The sequence below is a fragment of the Heterocephalus glaber genome, unplaced genomic scaffold, assembly GCF_053883595.1.
Source record: "Heterocephalus glaber isolate CG9 unplaced genomic scaffold, H.glaber_assembly_v1.0 deba00001442, whole genome shotgun sequence".
In the NCBI taxonomy this organism is placed as follows: domain Eukaryota; kingdom Metazoa; phylum Chordata; class Mammalia; order Rodentia; family Bathyergidae; genus Heterocephalus; species Heterocephalus glaber.
Genome location: NW_028258296.1, coordinates 7,874,036 through 7,894,705, shown reverse-complemented (window position 1 = coordinate 7,894,705; position 20,670 = coordinate 7,874,036). Strand labels below are relative to the sequence as shown.

Below are 20,670 nucleotides of genomic sequence, written 5' to 3'. Positions count from 1 at the left end.
TAGTACTTGGGAGATCCTGTGTGTTAAACTGAGAAAATGCTTGTGAAAATACATAAAACATTGGCTTACTAAAAGGCATTACTAGACGATGGTGCCTATTTCACAGGCGAGGGTTTTATAGGGATTAAGCCCCTAACACCTAAGCACAGTTTCTAGTTCTAGTCTTAGGAGAATGAGCAAGGGAAGACAGTTGGAGGCTTTCTAGAGGACCCCTGTCCTCCCTCCTCGAACTCGGGCCGGCAGCAGTGGGTTTCGCCTCTTTAGACACCTAAGAGGCTGTCAACCACCTCGGGCCACTTCTGCCCTAGCTCTCTTCTCAGGGATGGGGCGCGAGATCGGGTGGGGGTGGTAGTTGAGATTTCCTCTTCTTAGAATTCAGCCATCGGATGTTTGTTCGCATATGTCCGTTCTCTTACAACTTTGGTCACTATTAATTTTATATTTTTAGCGGACAGCTTGGTCTTTTCGCGATAATTCTAGAGTCTGGAAGTAGGAAGGAGGAACTGTTCAAGCTCAGTGTGTAAAGGGCGTAGATTACTTGTGTACATTACTTGGGGACAGGTGATTTACACTTGCAAGAGTTACAGAAGGGCTTTGGGGAGAAGGATCGGGTCCTTGGCCGAGCTTCTGGGGACAGTAAAGGAAAAGCCCCAGGTCTGCCTTGCCCGCTCCACTGCGTGGGGAAGCCCCGAGGCCTCTGAGCCCGGGAAGGCACGGGCGGAGTCGCTGCAGGTTTTCCCCGCCCGGGGTGGAGGAGAGGCCTGCGGAGGACCAGGGCGGCGATCGCGGCTCCCGCCTCCTCCCACCTTCTCGGCCCACACCCGGGCCCCGCCCCCCGGCCTTATAGAGAGCGGGGCCGGCCCGGGGCCCCGGAGCGGCGGTCTCGGGGCTCAGATCGCCAGCCGCGTGGAGGACGAGGCGGCCGCGCGCCCCGCACCATGGAGCGCAGCCCGGCCCCAGGCTGGGTCGCCGCCGCCCGGGGCCATCTCCCGCGCCCTGCGCTCCAGCTCTCCCTGCCTCTGCGCTCCAGGCCCGGACGCCTCCGCACCTCGAAGCCGACATGAGGGAGCCCCGGGGCGACGGCGGGGGCGCCCCCTTCTGCACGCGCCTCAACCACTCGGACCCGGGCATGTGGGCGCCCGAGCGCTCGGCCGAGGCGCGGAGCAACCTGACCCGCACGCCGGGGCCGGGCGAGGACTGCGGGTCGGTGTCGGTAGCCTTCCCGATCACCATGATGATCACGGGCCTCGTGGGCAACGCGCTGGCCATGCTGCTCGTGTCGCGGAGCTACCGGCGCCGGGAGAGCAAGCGCAAGAAGTCCTTCCTGCTGTGCATCGGCTGGCTAGCGCTCACCGACCTGGTGGGGCAGCTGCTCACCAGCCCGGTGGTCATCGTCGTGTACCTGTCGCAGCAGCGCTGGGAGCGGCACGACCCGTCGGGGAGGCTGTGCACCTTCTTCGGCCTCACCATGACGGTCTTCGGGCTGTCCTCGCTCTTCATCGCCAGCGCCATGGCCGTGGAGCGCGCGCTGGCCATCCGCGCGCCGCACTGGTACGCGAGCCACATGAAGACGCGCGCCACCCGCGCCGTGCTGCTTGGCGTGTGGCTGGCCGTGCTGGCCTTCGCTCTGCTGCCGGTGCTGGGCGTGGGCCAGTACACGGTCCAGTGGCCCGGGACTTGGTGCTTCATCAGCACCGCGCGAGGGGGCAACGGGACCGGCTCTGCGCCCGAGCGGGGCAACCTCTTCTTCGCCTCCGCCTTCGCCTTCCTGGGGCTCCTGGCGCTGGGCGTCACCTTCGCCTGCAACCTGGCCACCATCAAGGCCCTGGTGTCCCGCTGCCGGGCCAAAGCGGTGGCGGCCCAGCCCAGCGCCCAGTGGGGCCGCATCACCACGGAGACGGCCCTGCAGCTCACGGGGATCCTGTGCGTGCTGTCCGTCTGCTGGTCGCCGCTCTTGGTAGGTACTTGGGGCGTCCCAAGTCGTGGGGGGCTGGACGCTGAGAGCGACCGAGAGGAGCCGCACTTCTGCGTGGTCCCTCCGGTTGCGCTCCCGCCTGCAGAGTGCTACTGGGCGCTGGCTGTGCACGCGCAGTGACCCCAGGACCTCTCTCGTTCTAGTCGAGGGAGGGCTGAGGACAGCCAGGTAGCACTGCAGAGCCAGTGCGCAGACAGAGCTTTGTCCTGGGTGCGCACGGAGCAGAAAAGGGGGGTGACAACCGTGGCCTGGTGCTGCGTGTTTCCTCATTATTTCTCCTAAGTCTTGTGCCACATTAAGGCGGTAGATTTCGGTGTGCAGAAGTCCCCCACCCGAGACCCAGGCAGACCCCGCCAGCCCCGCCCTCCGGCAGCTGGGAGCCCCTGCAAGTCCTCGGGGTGCAGAAGGTGCTGACCTCACTTCTGCCTTCGCTCGGGACTGGAGGCCTGGGGGAGTGGGGGGATAGTGCACTCCGGGCAGCAGCAGCGCCCTCGGCCCTGGGAGTGCACTTGCCCCTCGGGAAGCGCTACAGCCCCGCGCCGCGCCGGGGACCCGGCTGCCTTTGACTCCCCCAGGCCAGCGCCTGCTTGTCCTTGTAGCAGTCGCGCAGCGCTGGGTAATGAGGATCCTGGGGGTAGGAGACAGGGTCTCCCCACTCCCCAGCTCCTCACCCCAGTATACTACAGGGGAGCGGGCGATGCTTCGGAGTGCTCCCTGCCACGCTCTGTCACGTGGTGTTTGTTTTTTAAGTTTTCTTCTGGGGCACTGTAAACTAGAAAGTTCCGCGAGTACGTGCTGTTTACTGATTGCTGAAGAATGGATACTTGCGGGCAGCGTAGCTGAATGTTGCAGAAAGAGCAAGCCAATTAGGGTAACAGCTATCACCGATTGTACACTGGACTTGGAAATTTATTACACAGTTGTGGAAAACCTCTGAAACACACGGAGGTAGTTTTCAAAACCTATCACGTAGTTAAATTGTAGTAAAATGTGCATAACATCCAATTTACTATTTTAACTCTTTCTAAGAGTAGAGTTCAGTGACATTAAAGACATTGATGGAACCTGCCATGCCCCGTTTAGCTTCTTGTCCTGTAAGACAGAGATGTAGTTGCTGTCTCTCTCCCACCCTCTCCTGTGTTTGACAAAGCTGTTGCCGGAGAATCCCTGCGAGTAAGCAGTGAGAGATGTTTGAACACAAACCTCGACTCCAAATCCGTGATGCGTGGGGACCGGAGCAGTGGGCGGGGACCTCACTACCCACGAGTCGCATTCTCAGTCTGTCCTAGGGGCGGGACCTCGGGCTGATGTCATCACTTGGCTTATCAAAACCAGCACCAATTTTAGACATATTTACTTCTATGGTTGAGGTATGGAGCATGTAGGTGGCCAAACGAGATGAAAAGAGCTCTAAAAATAAATTTTAGTAAAGCTAATGTAACTTTAAAGGAGGATTTGCATTTTCACAATTGTCCTTTGAGCCCCACACAGTTGAGCTTGCTGTATCACACTATTTATATCCCAGAAAAATGCAGTTAAATCATGTGAATAAACTGCTTGCTCATGAAGTTTAAGTCAGACTTATATATTTTATGGTTCATTATTTTTTAAGTAGAAGAGAAACTATGTTGTTTTTTTATTTGGAAACTTTTGTTTGAATAACATGAGTATGGTAGCCTTGGGAAGGATATAGGTTGATCTGGAAAACTAAGTTAGGATGGCCAAACTCATTCTCTGCAGAAAAATTATATTTAAAACTAATCTTACTGAATTGCAATTAACAGCTTCATTCAGATAACATTTATTGATGCGTAGCATTTCATCACTTTATTAATTCACTTCTTATCAAAACATTAAGGAAACTCAATGTGTGATTGTATCAAGGAGAAATTCAGGATTTCAACATAGGCACTTTTTAAAAGGAATTGATTCCATCTCCTGTTTTGTTCACTGTTGAAATTAAATCTCCATGTATCTTCAGAAAGACCTGTGACACAAAGTTGGCATTATTTCAGAGGAAGAAACCTGCAAAACTGCTTTCTTAATAGGTTTGGGAATTACAAGAATGAAAACACTAGAACTTAGTGAACTGAATTTTCAATGTATTAGTGTTAAAGTGAGAAATCATTTATTACACTTTTTTAAACTTGAGGTGAAATGCAGATTTCCTAGTAGCTTTTGCTGAGTTGGGCACGAGATATTAATCTAGTTATGCAAACTCCTTACTTGGGAGGGCCCTGAATACACTTTCTCTTGGAGAGAATTACAACTGTAGTATTCAGTGGTTAATGCTACAAAATTTAGTATAACTGAGATACCATAACAAGAAAAATGTCCTACCCGGTGCAAGTTCTTACTACATAAATGGAAGATGCAAGGTTTGTGTATGGTTCAAGCAAAAGCTTTTTTTTCCCTAGAAACTTTGCAAAATACAAGATGTGAAATTAAATAGGAAATTATGAGGTACGAGATATGAAATTAAGTGGGAAATAATATCCCCATGGTACATGATCTATCTACAGTTCTCAGTCACTGTTTATGAAAAGGGTCAAATTGCGATTTTTGGGAATCGGTCAGTTGACGCAGCAGTGCAGTCTGTTTCACTTATTATTGTTTTATTTTTCATAAGCCATGTTCACCAAACAGCCCAGTGATTTGAAATAATGTCCAAGTTTCTAGAAGTAGGAAGCCACAGAATGTTGTGGAGAGGAAACCATGGTACATTTCATGCTTCGGCAGACTGACCCCCCCCCCCAGACAGGTAATTCTGGCTGATTCTGTAGCCATCTTTAAAACAGTGACTGTAAAGCTAGCTATCAACATTGTAAAAAGTGAGCCGGCCTTGACCCACAATAAAGGCAGCCTTGGAAGTATTTGCCTTTATTTTGTATTTGTTTTGTTTTTTGGTTTTTGGTTTTTTTGGTACCAGGGATCGAACTTGCTCTTGCGCAGCAGGTGGCGAAATCACTGAGCTAAATCCCCAGCCTATTTTCCTTTATTTTGAGTCAGCAAATACCTCATTTAATGTCCACAAATACAAGCTGTGCTTTAATTCAAGAAGATATTTCTCAATGCAGTTGTTGATTTTTTTTTTAATTTTAAGGAATGACTGACATAGTTAAGTGACATTTGCTTTTAATAAGCCCCAAATAGTAGGTAAGTATATATTATTTCACCGACATAGAGCTCTTTTACAGTATATAATAGTACTCTTCAATTCCTAATCATCTCTGCCTGCCAATTTCAGGCAGGTTAAAGACATTGCTTAAATGATTAAGAAAGTAAATCTGCACCTTAGGAAAATTTTCCTAGAATTTGTTCTTATGAAAGTTGAGATTATTCAGAATTCTTTCCGTTTTTATGTAGCACAACTTTTTACAGAAGAACTATTAAATGGACTTGGTTTTGATTCCTTTGTTGCGGGTGTGGGTGCTGGGATCAAACTCAGGGCAAGCTCTGAACCACAGAGCTCTGCCGCAGTCCTAAACAGACTTCCTAGAAACTGGCCACAGGGCTACCCTATGTTCAGAGAGGCAGAATTTCCACAGTCACGAGCAAAACATTTACAGAACCATTGTGCAGTATAGGACATCATTTATGCCCTTGGCTGTCAGAACAAATTCCATGTGACTTTGCCAGCGTGGGCACCAGGAAGAGGTGGGATCCATCACTCCACTAAAGCAGGCCCAGTAGGAACAGGGTGCTCACAGTGCCGCCAAAGGAATCAAGGCTCGAAAATGTTCACGGATTCAGGCTCAGGTCGTTGGTCCACATGCAGCCGCTGTGGATTTGGCTGTCTTCCCGATAGGCAGTAGAAACTCTACTTTGGATTTTTGAATAGGTAAGAAAGTTTATTGGTAGGGCTGAGTGTGTGGATGTATGTGGGCTGGCAAATGAGAAGAGAAATCAATTATGACTTGCTTTTGAGGATGACTAGGGCCTCACAGTAGAGACGGTAGGAATAGATGTGTTATAGAAGGGAAGGGAGGAGAAAAAAGATGCTGCTGGGAATGGTCAAGTTTAGGAGTGATTGATTAAAAAAAAATTATTGAGCATCTCCTATTCTCTTTTACAAAAATCTTCCCATGCATTACCTCATTTAATTGTACCCTGTAAGATTGTCACTATTATTTCCATCATTCAGATGAAGAACTTGCATATATTAAGCCCAGATTTGTAATTCAGGATGTCTGAACCTGAGTGTATTTTCAGTTGTGTTGTTTGTTTAGCTCAAAAGCCAGGAATTCTGGTCCTAACAGCAGCACTGGGCAAGTTATACACCCAGTATATAAATCTATAAAGCACAGAGATAGGGCCACTAGACATCTGGGATCATTTTTCATTGATACTATTCTCATGTTTTGTTTTGTTTTGTTTTGTTTTATTCTCTTTGAGAGTGAGAGAATCTCAGTTCAGTGGGCGGTTCATAGGGGCTTTGTTTGGTTGCTGGGATGGGAGCCCCTGAGAGGTGAGGGCTTTGGACATCGTACACACAAGGAGATGATGTGTTATGTGAATGTTGGATCCAGAAGCCAATATAACTGTAAGATAAATGAGATAAATCACTGCTTAAAAATGCAGATTTTAAATTTTGGGTTTATCAAACAAAGCCAAGAATTAAAAACTTCTCAAACCATCATCTTTGAGGAGATTCAGATGGCCTGGAATTGTAGAATAAATGTGACTCATTGGCCTTTCTCTTTGAAAAAGCTGTAAAGGTCAATAACTCATTTATAAAAATTGCTGTGGGTTCAGTTTTCTGGGAATAACACTGAGGAATATGCACCACAAGCATTGTAAGTGGCTGCGGTTGGTCTGCTGGTGGCAAGGGAAGTAGGTAAGATACTGTGTGCTATCAATTTTCAGTTCTGCCTGTGCATAGCTGGGAGTAGTGGTGGGAAGTCCTTGTCAGAACTGTGTACATTTCTGTAGCATTTTTATAATCCACCAGTGTTCCATGTTTATCTCATTTATGGCTTCCAACTCTAAGATCTGCAACTTACATGTCAAGTTCTGCCTCCCAGATTTTCTGTAACTCCTTATCCTGGTGATAAATAGGAACTTTTTAGTTCATTTCTCACCAGATATGTTTCTTGAGGACTATTAGTTTTTTCAAACCCTCTTTTTCTCCAGAAAATTCTAGCTATCATAGATTAAAGATAGTAATATGTCATATATAATATAATATATATATATATATTTGCTTGTGTTTCTTTTTTTTAATGGTACCAGGTCTTTTCACTAAGCAACACTCCCAGGCCCCTCCCTCACCTCCTCCTTAATTTTGAGATGAGCTCTTGCTCAGTTGTTAATTTGCCCAGGCTGGATTCAAACTTACGATCCTCAGACCTTGGCTTCTCAGAGTTCTGGGCTCACAGGCATGCACCATCATGCCTAGCTGGTAAATTAACTTCTTTGTGTTCTCCTTCTATCTTGTCAGTAAACAAACAAACATGATAATTTATTCTTACAAGGACATGAAGATGGGCAGTGTATGACTTCCTAAATGAGAGATGCGGATGCACACCACACACACACACACACACACACACACACACACACACTCAGAAGTCCCATTACTGAGTGGAAACTGTGATTTCAAGGAGTCCCCTGCTGTGGCAGTCTTCCACATCATTTCCCCAAGAGAAGAAAGGCCCCACAGCCTACTTCTGAGCCAAGGCCCCGTGACAAGTGCCCGGGCCCGCTCTGGCCTCTGTCATGCGAGGAACTTACTTTATCTTTCTGGTCTTCCCTTTCCTCATCAGTAAGATAAAAAGTCAGCAACTCTAACTTGCCCCCAGTTCTAATTTCCTGAGGCTCTAGTCAGCTAAAACTGGCCCCTGCTGGAGCTACTGAATTAGACGACTGTGGTGAAAACACCCCAAGACTTCTTAAGAAGCAGCATGGAGATGTATAGAAAGAGACAAAGATCACATATTTTTTATCAGGTCATTCTATAAATATTTTTGGAGTGTTTGCTATGTTCCTACCACTGGGATCACCCTGATGATACAGTGGAAACTAGGGCTGTTTCATGAAACTGTAAGGGTTAAGCAGTCAAGTAGCTCTCGGGGCTGCTGTTTATATTACGCGGTGTGAGCGACACTCGTTGAGGTTGAGCAGTGTGCAATCTGTGCAGCTGTCCATGGCGCCCTTGATGGTAAACCAAGCAGATGTCGTATCTTCCTTTCTGATCTTCTCGATAAACAAATGGGGCTCACTGCAGCAGCTTTTACTGCCACGTGGTGCCACTGCTGCAGATTAGCCTTACAGGGGCGGAAGGGTACTGCTGAAGGAACAGGCCCTGCCCAAGCTGAAGCCAGCCTGTGCTTGGACTCCGTCATTACAGAGCTCACTGACTGGCACCAGAACCCCGGCCATGATGTCCGCTGTGATTCTAGGAAGAACCAGCCCTGTGCCAGGGTACTCAGAAGGCTGCTGGCCTTGAGCCCTGTGCTGCTCCAGAACTGGCCCTGCCCCTCATCCTTAGGCCCGCGGCTGTCCCTGTGTCGCTTTCCTTTTCCGCTCTTCCAAGTCTTTTCCCTCCTGTGAAGGTGACCCAACCACTGTGCTCCAACTTCCAGGCCATTGGTTTCTTCTTTCCTGGACGCCCCCGGGCCCCAGAGCACCGCGCGCGCGCCCCTTCCCAGGTGACCAGCAGTGCGCCGCCGGGAGTGCTGCCTGGAGCTCCCCGTGTACCCCGACCCGCCCACATTTACCTCCCTGAGCGGCCTGCGCCGCCCTAGCTACCTGCAAACTGGGAGCCTGCGGGCCAGGAGCCCGAAGGGGCCCTGGGAGTGGGCATTTATGATGAGTCCTGGAGGAGACTGAGGGGAGAGCAGCCTGGAAAGGCATCGGCAGCCAGAGAGCGGGAGCCCGGGCGAGAGCTGAGCCCAGGCGGGCGGCCAGGGCCTCTGTTCCGAGCAGTGGAAGCTTTGGGTCCGGCTCGACTGGATCAGCTTTGAGTGTGGAGAAGATCGCTCCGGTTGTCTTAGAAGTTAGAGGAGAGGGAGAGCAGAGCTCCTGAGTCCGGCGGACAGAGATGGCCGTGTGCAGCAACCGCAAGGAGAGGAAAAGCGTTTTCCTGAGGTGCTGGGTTGAAGGATGGGAGGAAAGTGGCTTGGCTGGGAACTGACGGGGAAAATGAAAGGAGGGGGAATGGGAATAGGAATGGGAATGGGAATGGGAATGGGAATGAAGTGAGCCTGCTTCCGCTGCAGGTAGTTCTTAATGTGCCAAGCCCAGGAAAACCAACAAGGATGCCCACTATCACCACTCCTGTTCAGTATAGTTCTGCACACATTAGCCAGAGCAGTTAGAAAAGAGAAAGAAATAAAAGGAATAAAGATAGGAAAGGAAGAAGTGAAACTGTCATTATTTGCTGATGGTATGATACCTTACATAGAAGACCGGAAAAACTTCTGCCAAAAGACTTCTAGACTTAATTGACAGGTTCAGTAGAGTAGCTGGGTATAAGGTCAACACTCAAAACACAATAGCCTTCTTATATGCAAATAGCAGACTCACTGAGAGAGAAATTAGGGAAACAATTCCTTTTACAATAGCATCCCAAAGAATGAAATATCTAGGAATCAACCTAACAAAGGAAGCAAAAGGCCTCTACACTGAAAACTACAGCACTCTGAAAAAAGAGATCAAAGAGAATGTAAGAAAATGGAAAAACATCCCTTGCTTCTGGTTAGGAAGAACCAATATAGTGAAAATGGCCATACTTCCAAAAGTGCTGTATAGATTCAATGCAATGCTGATTGAAATTCCAACAATATACTTCACAGAACTAGAGAAAACAATCCAAAAATTCATTTGGAACCAGAATAGCAAAAGCAATTCTAGGCAACAGAGACATGGCAGTGGGTATCACAATTCTCGACTTGAAACTATACTACAAAGCCACTGTGATAAAACCAGCATGGTACTCACAAAAAAACAGATCTGAGGACCAGTGGAACAGATTAGAAGATGCAGAAACAACTCCAGACATACTCAGCCACCTCATCTTTGACAAAGGAGCCAACCACCCTCATTGGAGGAAAGATAGCCTATTTAATAAATGGTGTTGGAAAAACTGGATTTTTAACCTGCCAAAGATTAAAACTAGACCCATACCTATCACCATGCACTAAACTAAGATCCAAGTGGATTAAAGATCTAAATGTTAAAAGAGAAACACTAAACTTGCTGGAAGATAAATTAGGTAGAACTCTTAATGATATTGGCATAGGAAAAGTCTCTATGAACAAATCCTCAGTAGCATGGGAACTAGCACAAAGAATCAAAAACTGGGATCTCATCTTAAAAAGCTTCTGCACTGCAAGAGAAACCACCAACAGAGGTAAAAGACAACCTACAATGTGGGAAAAAAATTTTAACAGCTGTACCTCAGCAAAGGACTATTACCTAGAATATATAAAGAACTGAAAAAAATCAGACCCCCCAAATTCAAAGACCCCATTCAAAAATGGGCATCTGAAATGAACAGACATTTCTCAAACAAAGAAGTAAAAGCAGCAAATAAACATATGAAAAAAATGTTCAACATCACTGGTCATTAGAGAGATGCAGATGAAAACAACACTGAGATTCCACCTCACTGATAGAATGACTGCTATCAAATCAACCAATAACAAATGCTGGTGGCGGGGTGGGGAGAGAAAAGAACACTTCTCCACTGCTGGTGGGAATGTAGACTGGTGCAACCACTGTGGAAATCAATATGGAGATACCTCAAAGAACTAGGGCTAGAGGTCCCATTTGACCGAGCTATTCCCCTGCTGGGAATCTTCCCCAAAGAATTAAAAGAATCATACCACAGAGATATATGTGCACTCATGTTTATAGCTGCACAGTTTGTAATAGCTAAAGCTTGGAAGCAGACCAAGTGCCCATCAACTGGAAACTGGATAAAGATGTGGTTTTTTAATAAAATGGAGTACTACTCAGCCATAAAAAATGAGAAACTAGAGACATTTATAGCTAAATGGATGCACATTGAGGCCATACTCTTAAGTGAAATAAATAGGACACACGTGTAAATACTGAATAGTTTCTCTAATGTGAGAAACTGAAAGTGTAAATAAGGATTAAAATGGTTAAAATGAATAATTGATAATTTGAAATAGGAAGAAAAGGTCCAAAGGTGTAGGGGTGGTGGGAGGTGAAGGGGAAAGGAAAGAAGGGAAATGAAAAATTATGAGAAAAGGAAAAAGTGGAAACAAAGTTTTTGTAAATAGGGAAGGGTGGAGGGATGAAGGGGGCACAGGTAATGGGGAAAAAATAAGACCCAACATACATCATGGACAGGTACAAGCACCCAATGATAAATGTAAATGTAGTGTATACCTAACATGTACCAATAAAATAATTTAAGCAAAAAAATAAATAACTGATGCTGATGACAAAAGATTATGTTTCAAAATTTTACCAATTGGAATTTAAGAATGAGAAAGTATAAGAAAACCACATTGAAAAAAACACCCCACATTGTTTCTTAGCTCTAAAAAAGGAAGATGGCAATTCACGTGAGGATTTTTAAAAAAAAGTTTATTCCACTAAAAGACACATTGCCATGAATCCCTCTCAAATCCCTCCGTCCACTCCCACTTTGAACACACTTATCCCATCAAACTTGACACTTTCTGGAGAAGTACTGGACATCCTCCTTCATGTCTTTATAAGATGTAATCAAAAATGTGACTACTGCTGCCCAATGTTACCCAACAGAAAGGCACCTCATAAAAATATCAGTGTGTCGTCACCCACCGTAATCACCTGACGTGGCACTGTGTGACTTCAGGCTCTTCCCCAAAGTCAAAATGACCATGAAAAGTAAATGTGTCAAATCAATTCAGGAAATCGAAGGATCCAGGAGAGCACAACTAAAAACACTCATCAAAGAGGACTTCTGGAACTACTGCTCAAAGTGGCCAGAATGATGGGATAAAACCATGTTCCAAGTGAGGGGGAGAATTTTGAGGGAGATTAATGACAATGTATGTTTTATTGTGATAAATTTTTTAAATTTACAAATTCCTATTTTGATCACTCTCAGCCTCAGCAAGCCCCTCAAAACAAACTAGATTTAGTGAGACTTTTTCTTTTGAAGTTGTATATCCCATGATTCTGTAGTGACTGTTGAAGAGTTCTACTTAGTTTTTTAAGCCAGAAAATAACTTTGAATGATCTTGACAACAGCAGGGCCAGATGCTGCAATTCGTTAATTCATTTTATAGGTATTTGTTGACTATGATGCGTGTGTAAGATCCCATGCTGTAGCCTCACAGAACAACCATGTTGCCTGTGTCCTCAAGGAATGTGTCATCTACACAGCGGTTTCCTGGAGAAGCTTGAGGCTGTGACTCACCAAAGCAATGTTCCTTTCCATGGTCACTTCTCAGTACAAGAACTAAGCTCAGAACCTTTGGGACTTCACTCGTCCCTTCATGCATTCAAGGATTGTTTGTCGAGTGTGTCCTGAGTGTCAGGCATGGCCCCAGGTGCTGGCGGTATCACAGTGACTTCCACTGGTTCCAGGGAACTTGCATTCGAGTGGGAGGAGAGAGGCGATACAGGAATAAGTAAACTAGAAGTCACAATGCAATAAATACTGTCGAGAAAATAAATCGAGCTGATGTATGTGACAGAGGGAGGCAGGGGAGCTTGTGCAGGTTGAGTTCTCTGGGAGGGAGAGAGAGAACCAGGCAGGAACAAACCATCTATGGGAGGAGCATTTCAGGCAGAGGGAACAGATGAGCTCTTGGCCAGTGACACTGAAATGCAGCAGGGGCAGAAGGGGCAGTGCTATAAACTGAGGTCAGAGAGAGTGTTGAGGCCTGGTGCCCTAAGACCATGCAAAGGAGTTTGAATGTTTTGTAAGAACCACTGAAAGGTCTGCAGCAGGGGAGTAACATTATTGGGTTAATATTTTCAAAAGATGCATCTGGTAGCTGCGTGGAGACTGAACTGCAGATGGGCAGGGAGACCGGTTAGAAGAGGCCACTGGAGTCGTCCAGGTGAGGGAGCATGACAGCCGAGGTTGGAGTGCAGAGATGGACATTTTCACAGAGAGAATTTCCCAGACATTCTTCGGCTCCTCTCATCCCCACCCTGCGACTGGGACAGGAAATAGGGCCTTTCTTCCTCTCCAGAGCTGTGGTGTTCAGGTGGCCAGACAGCCACACGCAACTTTGCGGCCCGTTGCCTGAGAAGGAGGTGACCGCTCTGCGCTTACCCAGGCCCTAGGGCTGAGTCGGGGCGTGGGTTGTGTCTTGTAGGTGCTGTTTCTTTTTCTGAGACACAAATCAGAACAGTCACACAGAGACAGCAGAGATTGTTTATAAATAATGAAATGTCCTAAGAAGTGTGATACCCAGAGTGCAGGGCTAGACTAAGCTCATTGCTGGGCCAGGTCTCAGAAGAAATCGTCGATTGCATTTGTCATTAAACCAGTGATTGTTCTTGTTTGCCTTCTCTTCTCCTAAGCAGGGAGGAATTCTCAAATTCATATTCCCTACATTTAAAAATCAGGATTATTTGGCTAGAAACAAAAGAACCCAATGCAAACTAGCTTGGGCAAAAAGAAAGAAATGCAGGGACAGGAGCTTAGCTTGACTCACACAATTTGCAGGCTGTCGAGAGTGGACGTGGCCTGGTGGGAGACTCATGCCAGGGCTCTTTGTGGCTCTACCTTTATCTTCTTCCCTCGCATCTAAATTCCCAAATCAGGCCCTGCTTCTAAGGAAGAGCTCCAGCTCCCTGGATAGACCTGCGTTCCTGTCTGGAGCTTCAAGTTGACAGCTTTAGATTTACATTCTGCATGTGGGGTTTTGACTCTGCTTTTATAGCAATACAATATTTCAGTGTACATGCCACATGGAAGCACTGTGTAAATACAGAGATACTTCTTTTCTTCCCTTGTTTTGCATTAAGTGACAAAAAGATCTCAGTGCCCTGTTTCATCTTCAAAGGCTAATGTGAGTTTTGCTAAGCTACAGTGAAAGATTTTGCTTAGGGAATTTCCCAGAACTGAGTTAAGGGTGTAATGAGAGGCTTACAGTGGAACAGAGGTGGTTGTAGAAGGCCCTAAAGGCTCACAAATACAACATAAGCACCATGGTAGGGAATATTTCTTTCCTCTAGCATCCATTTCCAATTAACCTGTGCTATTGACCAATATCCTACCAGGAGGCCTGGAAGTATCTTCTGACTTCCGAGCTCCAGTGTCCTCCCTGAACTTGGTTCTGGGTAGCAAGCTACAGCTGCTGGCTCCCAGCACAGAGGGCATGTGCCAGAAGGATCCTGGGAGCTCTCGGAGTCTGTAGGGAGCTGGTAGCAAGGTTGGGGTTCTTGGATGTGGCCGGGCATCAGGTCACACAGCCGAGGACTTGCTGCGAAGGTGCTCACTATCTGCTGAGTCCATCTGGCGCTCTAAGTGCCCTTCTTCATGTTAATCTCGGGGCATCCAGAGCCCCAATGCAGGCCCAATGGCTCTGGCCTGTGGTCTTTGTACCCTGGGGTCTTTGTGCCCTGGCTAGATCAGCACCTCCAGCATCAGGGCTTTGACATGGGAAGTGCTGGGAGTAAGTATGTGCTGGGATTTTGCTGCCACTCAGAATAGAGAGAAAATGAAATTTTTTTACATTAAGGCATTAATAATAAAAGGTAGGGGTCCGTTTTTACCATCCAGCTCATTCTTAGAAATATCACAACAGTAATGTGGTCTAGAAACTCTGTGTGTGTGTGTGTGTGTGTGTGTGTGTGTGTGTGTGTGTGTGTTGTGATGTCCCTGCTATGTATCTGTTGGGAGGATGGAGTGGCAGAGAGACTGGTAGAAACCGAACAGCAGATCCTAGGAATGGAAGGACTTGTGTTTGCTGAGTGCCTACAATATGTGAGTACCTTGAGAATTACCCTGTAACAGATTATCTAATGTCATCTTCACAAAAGTTTGCGAGTCTGCTGTTCTCCTCTCCTGTTTTCTCAGCTGCATGTACGAAGATTCAAAAGATGATCTAACTTGCCTAGTAACTGGTAAAGCCCCAGCTTTGGTTCACCATAGGACTTTGTTTCTTCTTAGTTTTCTTTATGTACCAAAACATTTTAAAATCACTCCACTGAGAATATTGTACAGAAAAGAAAGGATGAAGAACAGTGACACAAAAATCACCATAACTATACAAGGAAGCTAATCACCATCACTAAAGTCTTCCTAGAGCTATGCCTCAGTTCACTAGTTGATTGGTGTTCTTCGGAGCATGGCTTTCTAGGGAACACACTCAAAAATCCCTGTAGGGAGTGACACATTTAGCTAGTCTTACAGCAGTCTGTTCCAGGATTCCATCTCCGTGCTACCTGGGATTCAGGTCATGTTTCCTGTGAAGGCCTGGCATCCGCTGTGTTCAAGTCTCTGCTTCTTTCAAGCCTGGAATGCTCGCACGCAGTGGTAAAGTTTTACTAGGCAAATATATTTCAATGGCTGCAACTCACAAATATTATTCCTTTCACTAAACTATTTATAAAACAAAACTGTTTATTGAGTTCTCTTTGCTTAGTGGGAAAGTGTTTGACTACGGTCAAAATTAGAAAATTTGTTTAGACAGTTTTAAAACTTTCAGCATAACACAGTGCAATTGGGATCCTTGCAAATCTGCTTTCATCTTTTTTCTTCTTCTTATAATTATAGAGAAGAAAAAAAGCCTTAGCCTATAGTGTGTCTCACATGGAATTCAGCCATTTAATTACCTAGCATGTTCTCGCCCACATGAAAGGAGCTTTGGAGTCTTTATTTCTGTCCTCAACAATCTTGGATTTGGATGTTCTTGCCAGTCTAATATTTTTTCTCACCTTTCATCAGTCATAAAAATCAATTTGCAATTTCCAGAGTGATTCACACACTTTCACATGCAGAAGGATGAGCTGTTTGTCCTTGAATATTCTGCAGGCATCTCCTGTGATGGGGTGGATGGACAGCAGTTCCCACACATGGAGACGGGTGGCAGGGCCCTCCCAATGCAGGGACTTGTGCATTTGGGATAAGTACGCTTGCCCACAAAATGCAGGTGCGACCATGGGCAGTTGCAGTTCGAAGACATAACCTCATTTTGTTCCATCAGTAACACTTGGGAAAACATCATTGAGTCCATTTTCAGACAAAGAAACAGATTTTGAAATGTTAAATAGCTTTCCCTGGGTCCCAAAGCTAACAAACAGCAGAGCTGGTTTTAAATCCAGATCTGTCTGATTTTATCACCTCTGCAGTTAACCACTAAGCTAGATGGCCTTCCTTTTGTTAAGGACTCACTATAAATCATAAAGTGCTTAAGAGCAGTCATCTTGCCCTATTTGTTGGTCAGCCACTCAGCAAACACTTGTGGAATAAATGAAGAGAAATTGTCATATCGTGCAAGGGTGACTAGATTTGGAATCAGGAGATTGTGATAGAAAGACTGGCTTCAAGAGTTTTACCTACATTAGATTTTTTTAAAAAAAATTTCACATCAATCTTGCAACATAGGTGACACTAATCTTTTCTTTTTAATTCGCTGAGTAAACAACATACTATAAGGCCCACCGCTGGTAAATGGTGTTGAACGAACCAAACCAAATCTATTTTATTTCAACGCAGTAATCCAACTTGTATCTAATGGATAACGGATACTACTAATACAGAAAAATTTGAGAGATTTTGAAGAATATTATGCCATTTTCTTTCTTTATTTTATGGTTTCCATTTTGTTGCTAGTAATAGAAATTCTTGGAAAGACTTAAAAATACCTTTAGGACAGACAAGGATGGGAGAAACCAGTTGTTTTCTTAATGGAAGAGAGAAGTTAATTAGAAGCAGTGGGTAGGAACAATAGAAAACATCTGCTCTAATGCCTGCTATCCAAATAAGAAAAAAAATAAAGGATATTTGGGAAGGTGCCCCAGGGATAACTATTAAACAATGAGGGATTTAAAAAATAACAGAGAAACAGACTAAGAACAAAGAAGGGGGAAAACATGATCCTTCCAAAGATGCTTGAGTTTCCCTATGGTATTCTGTCTTCACTGATTATTAGGCACAAGATAGCAGAGTGGTTTGAGAATAAACACGTAGCTCCAAGTCCAGAGTTAGGGCAGCCTTCAGAGTGGGTTAATCCCAAAGCTCAGCATTACCATCAAAGACCAAGTCTGGCCCCAGATCTCATCTGTGTTCAAATTGGCTTCTCTCTGTGGCTTGTTCCCCTCAGGGGGCCGACAGTGGGTAGTATGGGCTCCTACTTGATCTCTAGGAGAGGGAAGCTATGATTGACATGGCTCTCTTTGATAAAAATGAGGCAGTTTTCTTCCAGATGTTCTTCCTTTTGGATTTCACTGGCTGGTACAGGACATGATCTTATCTGGCTTGGACGCATTCTTTCAGTTAGGAATGAGTTTGGCCCTGAAGCACACAGGCTACAGTGAAATAGATGTACTGAGAAAGAGAGATGGAAGATGGAGATGGGAGATGTTGGGTAGAGGACCAATAGTGGATGCTATGGTGATGGTATCTGTGCAGTTAAATTGAGATACTGTATGTGAGGAGCCTTCAAAGCATGTCAAGCATTAAACCCACACTGTCAGATATGGTAGCCACATGAAGGTAGTAGACACTTGAAATGTGGTTATTTCAAATTGAGATATACTGTAAGAGTAAAATATATACCAGAGTTTGAAGGTTAATTACAAAAGCAGGTAGAATGGAAAACATCTCAGTACTTATATTGGCTATAGATGGAAATTAATATTTCAGATATATTGAATAAATTAAAATATATTATTCAGTTCAGTTCTACATGTTTCTTTTTATCTTTTTTAGGGTGGCTACTAGAAAACTTGAAAGCATATATATGACTCACCCTTGTGGCTTCAATTATAATTATTCGTTACCTAACACTGCATTAGACCAATAATTTTTCACTTGTTTTTGTTTTAGCTGAGGAAACCATTTCAATAATTTTTTTAGAGAAACATTAAAACAGAGCTATTCTGGTAAAAGGGGTGAATAACTGAATATTCCCAAGTCCCAATACCATTTATCCATCAATCCCTGTAAAACCATTCTTGAAAATACCTACATTGGGCCAGGGATTTAGCTCAGTGGTGCCATACCTGCCTGGTAAGCACAAGGTCCTGAGTTCAATCCCTGGTACTAGAAAAAAAATACCCACATCAAGTATAAGTTTTTAAATGAATTTACCAAAAACATTTTCCCTAAGATAGTAGCATGAATAATTTTATAATTACTTGTTTAAATTGTCCTACTATATTGGTCAACTTTTTTGTTGCTAGGCCAAAATACCTGACAGGTTAAAGGAGGAAATGGTTTATTTGGTTCATGGTTTCAGAGGGTTCAGTTCATGTTAGGCTTCAAGGCAGGAACATTATGGTGGAAGGGTGTGATGGGGCAGATCTGCTCCCTTCATGGTGGCTGCAAACAAAGAATTAAGAAAAGAACACAGTGATAAATACACTATCCAACAACAGGTTCCCAGGGACCTACCTCCACCCCAGCCCCACCTACCAGCACATTTAGCTCTGAACATCAGTGGGTGTATAGAACTGCCATGATCCAATCTCATCTCTAGGAGCTTCTTAATCCAGCCCAAGTTGACAGTTAAGTTTAACTATCACATGCATGAAGCTAAGGAGTGCAGTAGAAATTGCTTTCATTGAGTTCACACCTTAGGGAGAGAGGACACTAAAGGATTCTGGTGATGGAATGTGATTATCTCTTTATCAGAAGAGTGAGATCCTCACAGGAGTTTGGCACCTGAGTCGTGGAAAGATAGGTGGCTTCCTCATGTTTGCTTCCTTCTTCTTGCTGTTGTTTACTTTGCTGTTGGACCACATGGTATGAATCCAAATAAACCAAAGCAGGAGACAGAAACAGCCTAAGGGAGTAAACACAGGAGATGAAGAGGTTAAATTTTTCCATTTCTCTGTATGAAATAACATGTGAATTTAATTTCCTTCAAATTCCCCTCAGACCTGGTATAAAATTGTCAGTGCCAACTGTAATGCAAGTGAGGTTTTAAAGTATGATTTTCTGAAAAAGGAAAGCAGGATATTTCCATTAAGAGTATTTTGAAAAATAAAGTTTACAACCAGTAGTGTAAATGTCCCATGGCAATCGATGGCTTTCCCCTGCCACTTGTGTGCTCAGTGTTGAGATGTATTAAAATGTTGCTTTATACCCTTCATGGATGGAAGGGGTTCAAAAAGAACCCATTCCATTTCTGTTTCATATTGTTTTTTGAGACAGGGTCTCACTATGTTTCAAACTGGCCTCAAACTCACTATGTAGCCCAGGCTGGGCTGGAACTTGCCATCCTCCTGCCTCAGCCTCCTGGAGTGCTGGATTACAGGTGTGCATCACCAAGCCTGGCTTGGTTCCTGTGTTGGACGTCGCAGAGTGCCATTCTGTGGCAGGTCATAGCCATGCCCTTCCTACTCTGAATTCACATTCCTAGGAGATGACAGTGAAGAGATCTTTCTCAGCTCATACTTTGTGCCCCAGAACTGTAATAATGAGGCAGCTCATGTGTATGCAGTCCTTGCTGTAAGTCAGGCACTGTGAGCATCAGCAGCGGTGAGCATCAAGCGCCTGGTGTCTGTGAGGTGAGGGAGTGCAGACCCAGTGACTTCATTGTTCCCAAAAGGAATGAGGTCACCAGAAATGTCTGGTAGCAGCTTTTTCCTTTCCCAGAAACTAAGCCATGAAAGTGTGAGTTAAACCCAGATAACAGAGCTGTCTTGAGAAACTCTCAGGCTCTGGAAGCTGAGCTTCCGGTCACGGTTAGGAGATCACAGATTAACATCCAAGGAAAAGCAGTGGTACCTGTGACACCTCTGACTCCTCCAGTTGTGGATCCAGCACTGCACAATTGTTCAGCCTCTATTTACAGGCAACAGAACAAGAGTTGACTATAAAGAAAGCTGGTGAATTTCATGAGGACGTGTTTTGTGTTGGGAAAAAGAAAATAACATAATGTTTAGGAGTTCCTGGTGCAAATACTGACTAGAAACCCAGCTTTGGTGGGAAAATCTATAAAGAAACTGCAAGTGATGGCTTGTAAGTCCTCTCCAAAACCTATGCTGACATTTAACTGCCAACCCTGGCAGGGTGGTGCAAGCTGATAATCCCAGCACTCGGGAGGCTGAGGCAGGGGAATCTCTGCAAGTTCAAGGCCAGCCTGGGCTAATTAGTGAATTCAAGTGGACTCGGAATTACACAAGGAAATCCTGTCTCAAAAGAACAAAACAAAATATTTTAATTGCTATTGTAATAGTGTTCAGGAGTAGGAACTTCAGGAAGTAGTCTCAGTCCTCCTGAGTGCATTAACGCTGTTATCATGACACTAGACCTTCGAGGAGTGATTCCCCTAAAAGGGTGGATTTCAGCCCGATGTCCTCTGTCTCGCTTGTCTCATTGCCCTTCTGCCACGTGGTGACGCAGCACAAAGACCTCACCAGATGCTCACAAGCGGCTCTTGGGCTTCTCAGCCCCCAAGACTATGAGCCAATAAACTATTGTTTATAAATCACCTGGTCCGTGGTATTCTGTTATAGTACAGAAAATGAACCAAGATGATGTGTTATTTCTTAGGCTCTGTGGATTGCTTTAAATATTTATTGTAAGATATAGTCTCATTTGG

At 45.1% G+C, this 20,670-nt stretch overlaps 1 protein-coding gene across 7 annotated transcripts in view; it reads left to right on the top strand.

The window, feature by feature from the left end:
- Positions 1 to 852: 852 nt before the first annotated feature.
- Positions 853 to 20,670, top strand: part of Ptger3 (prostaglandin E receptor 3) — a 169,923-nt gene continuing 150,105 nt past the window's right edge. For 6 of the 7 annotated variants that reach the window (XR_002393671.2, XM_004841450.4, XM_004841448.4 and 3 more), the window contains exon 1: positions 878 to 1,957. Coding sequence is in view for 6 of the 7 variants with exons in the window: in XM_004841450.4 (XP_004841507.1) it covers positions 1,061 to 1,957 (897 nt within the window). In the remaining variant the exon portion in view is untranslated. Of the gene's footprint in view, positions 1,958 to 20,670 lie in introns of all 7 variants that reach the window. The other variant, XM_087212905.1, reaches the window with a different exon arrangement.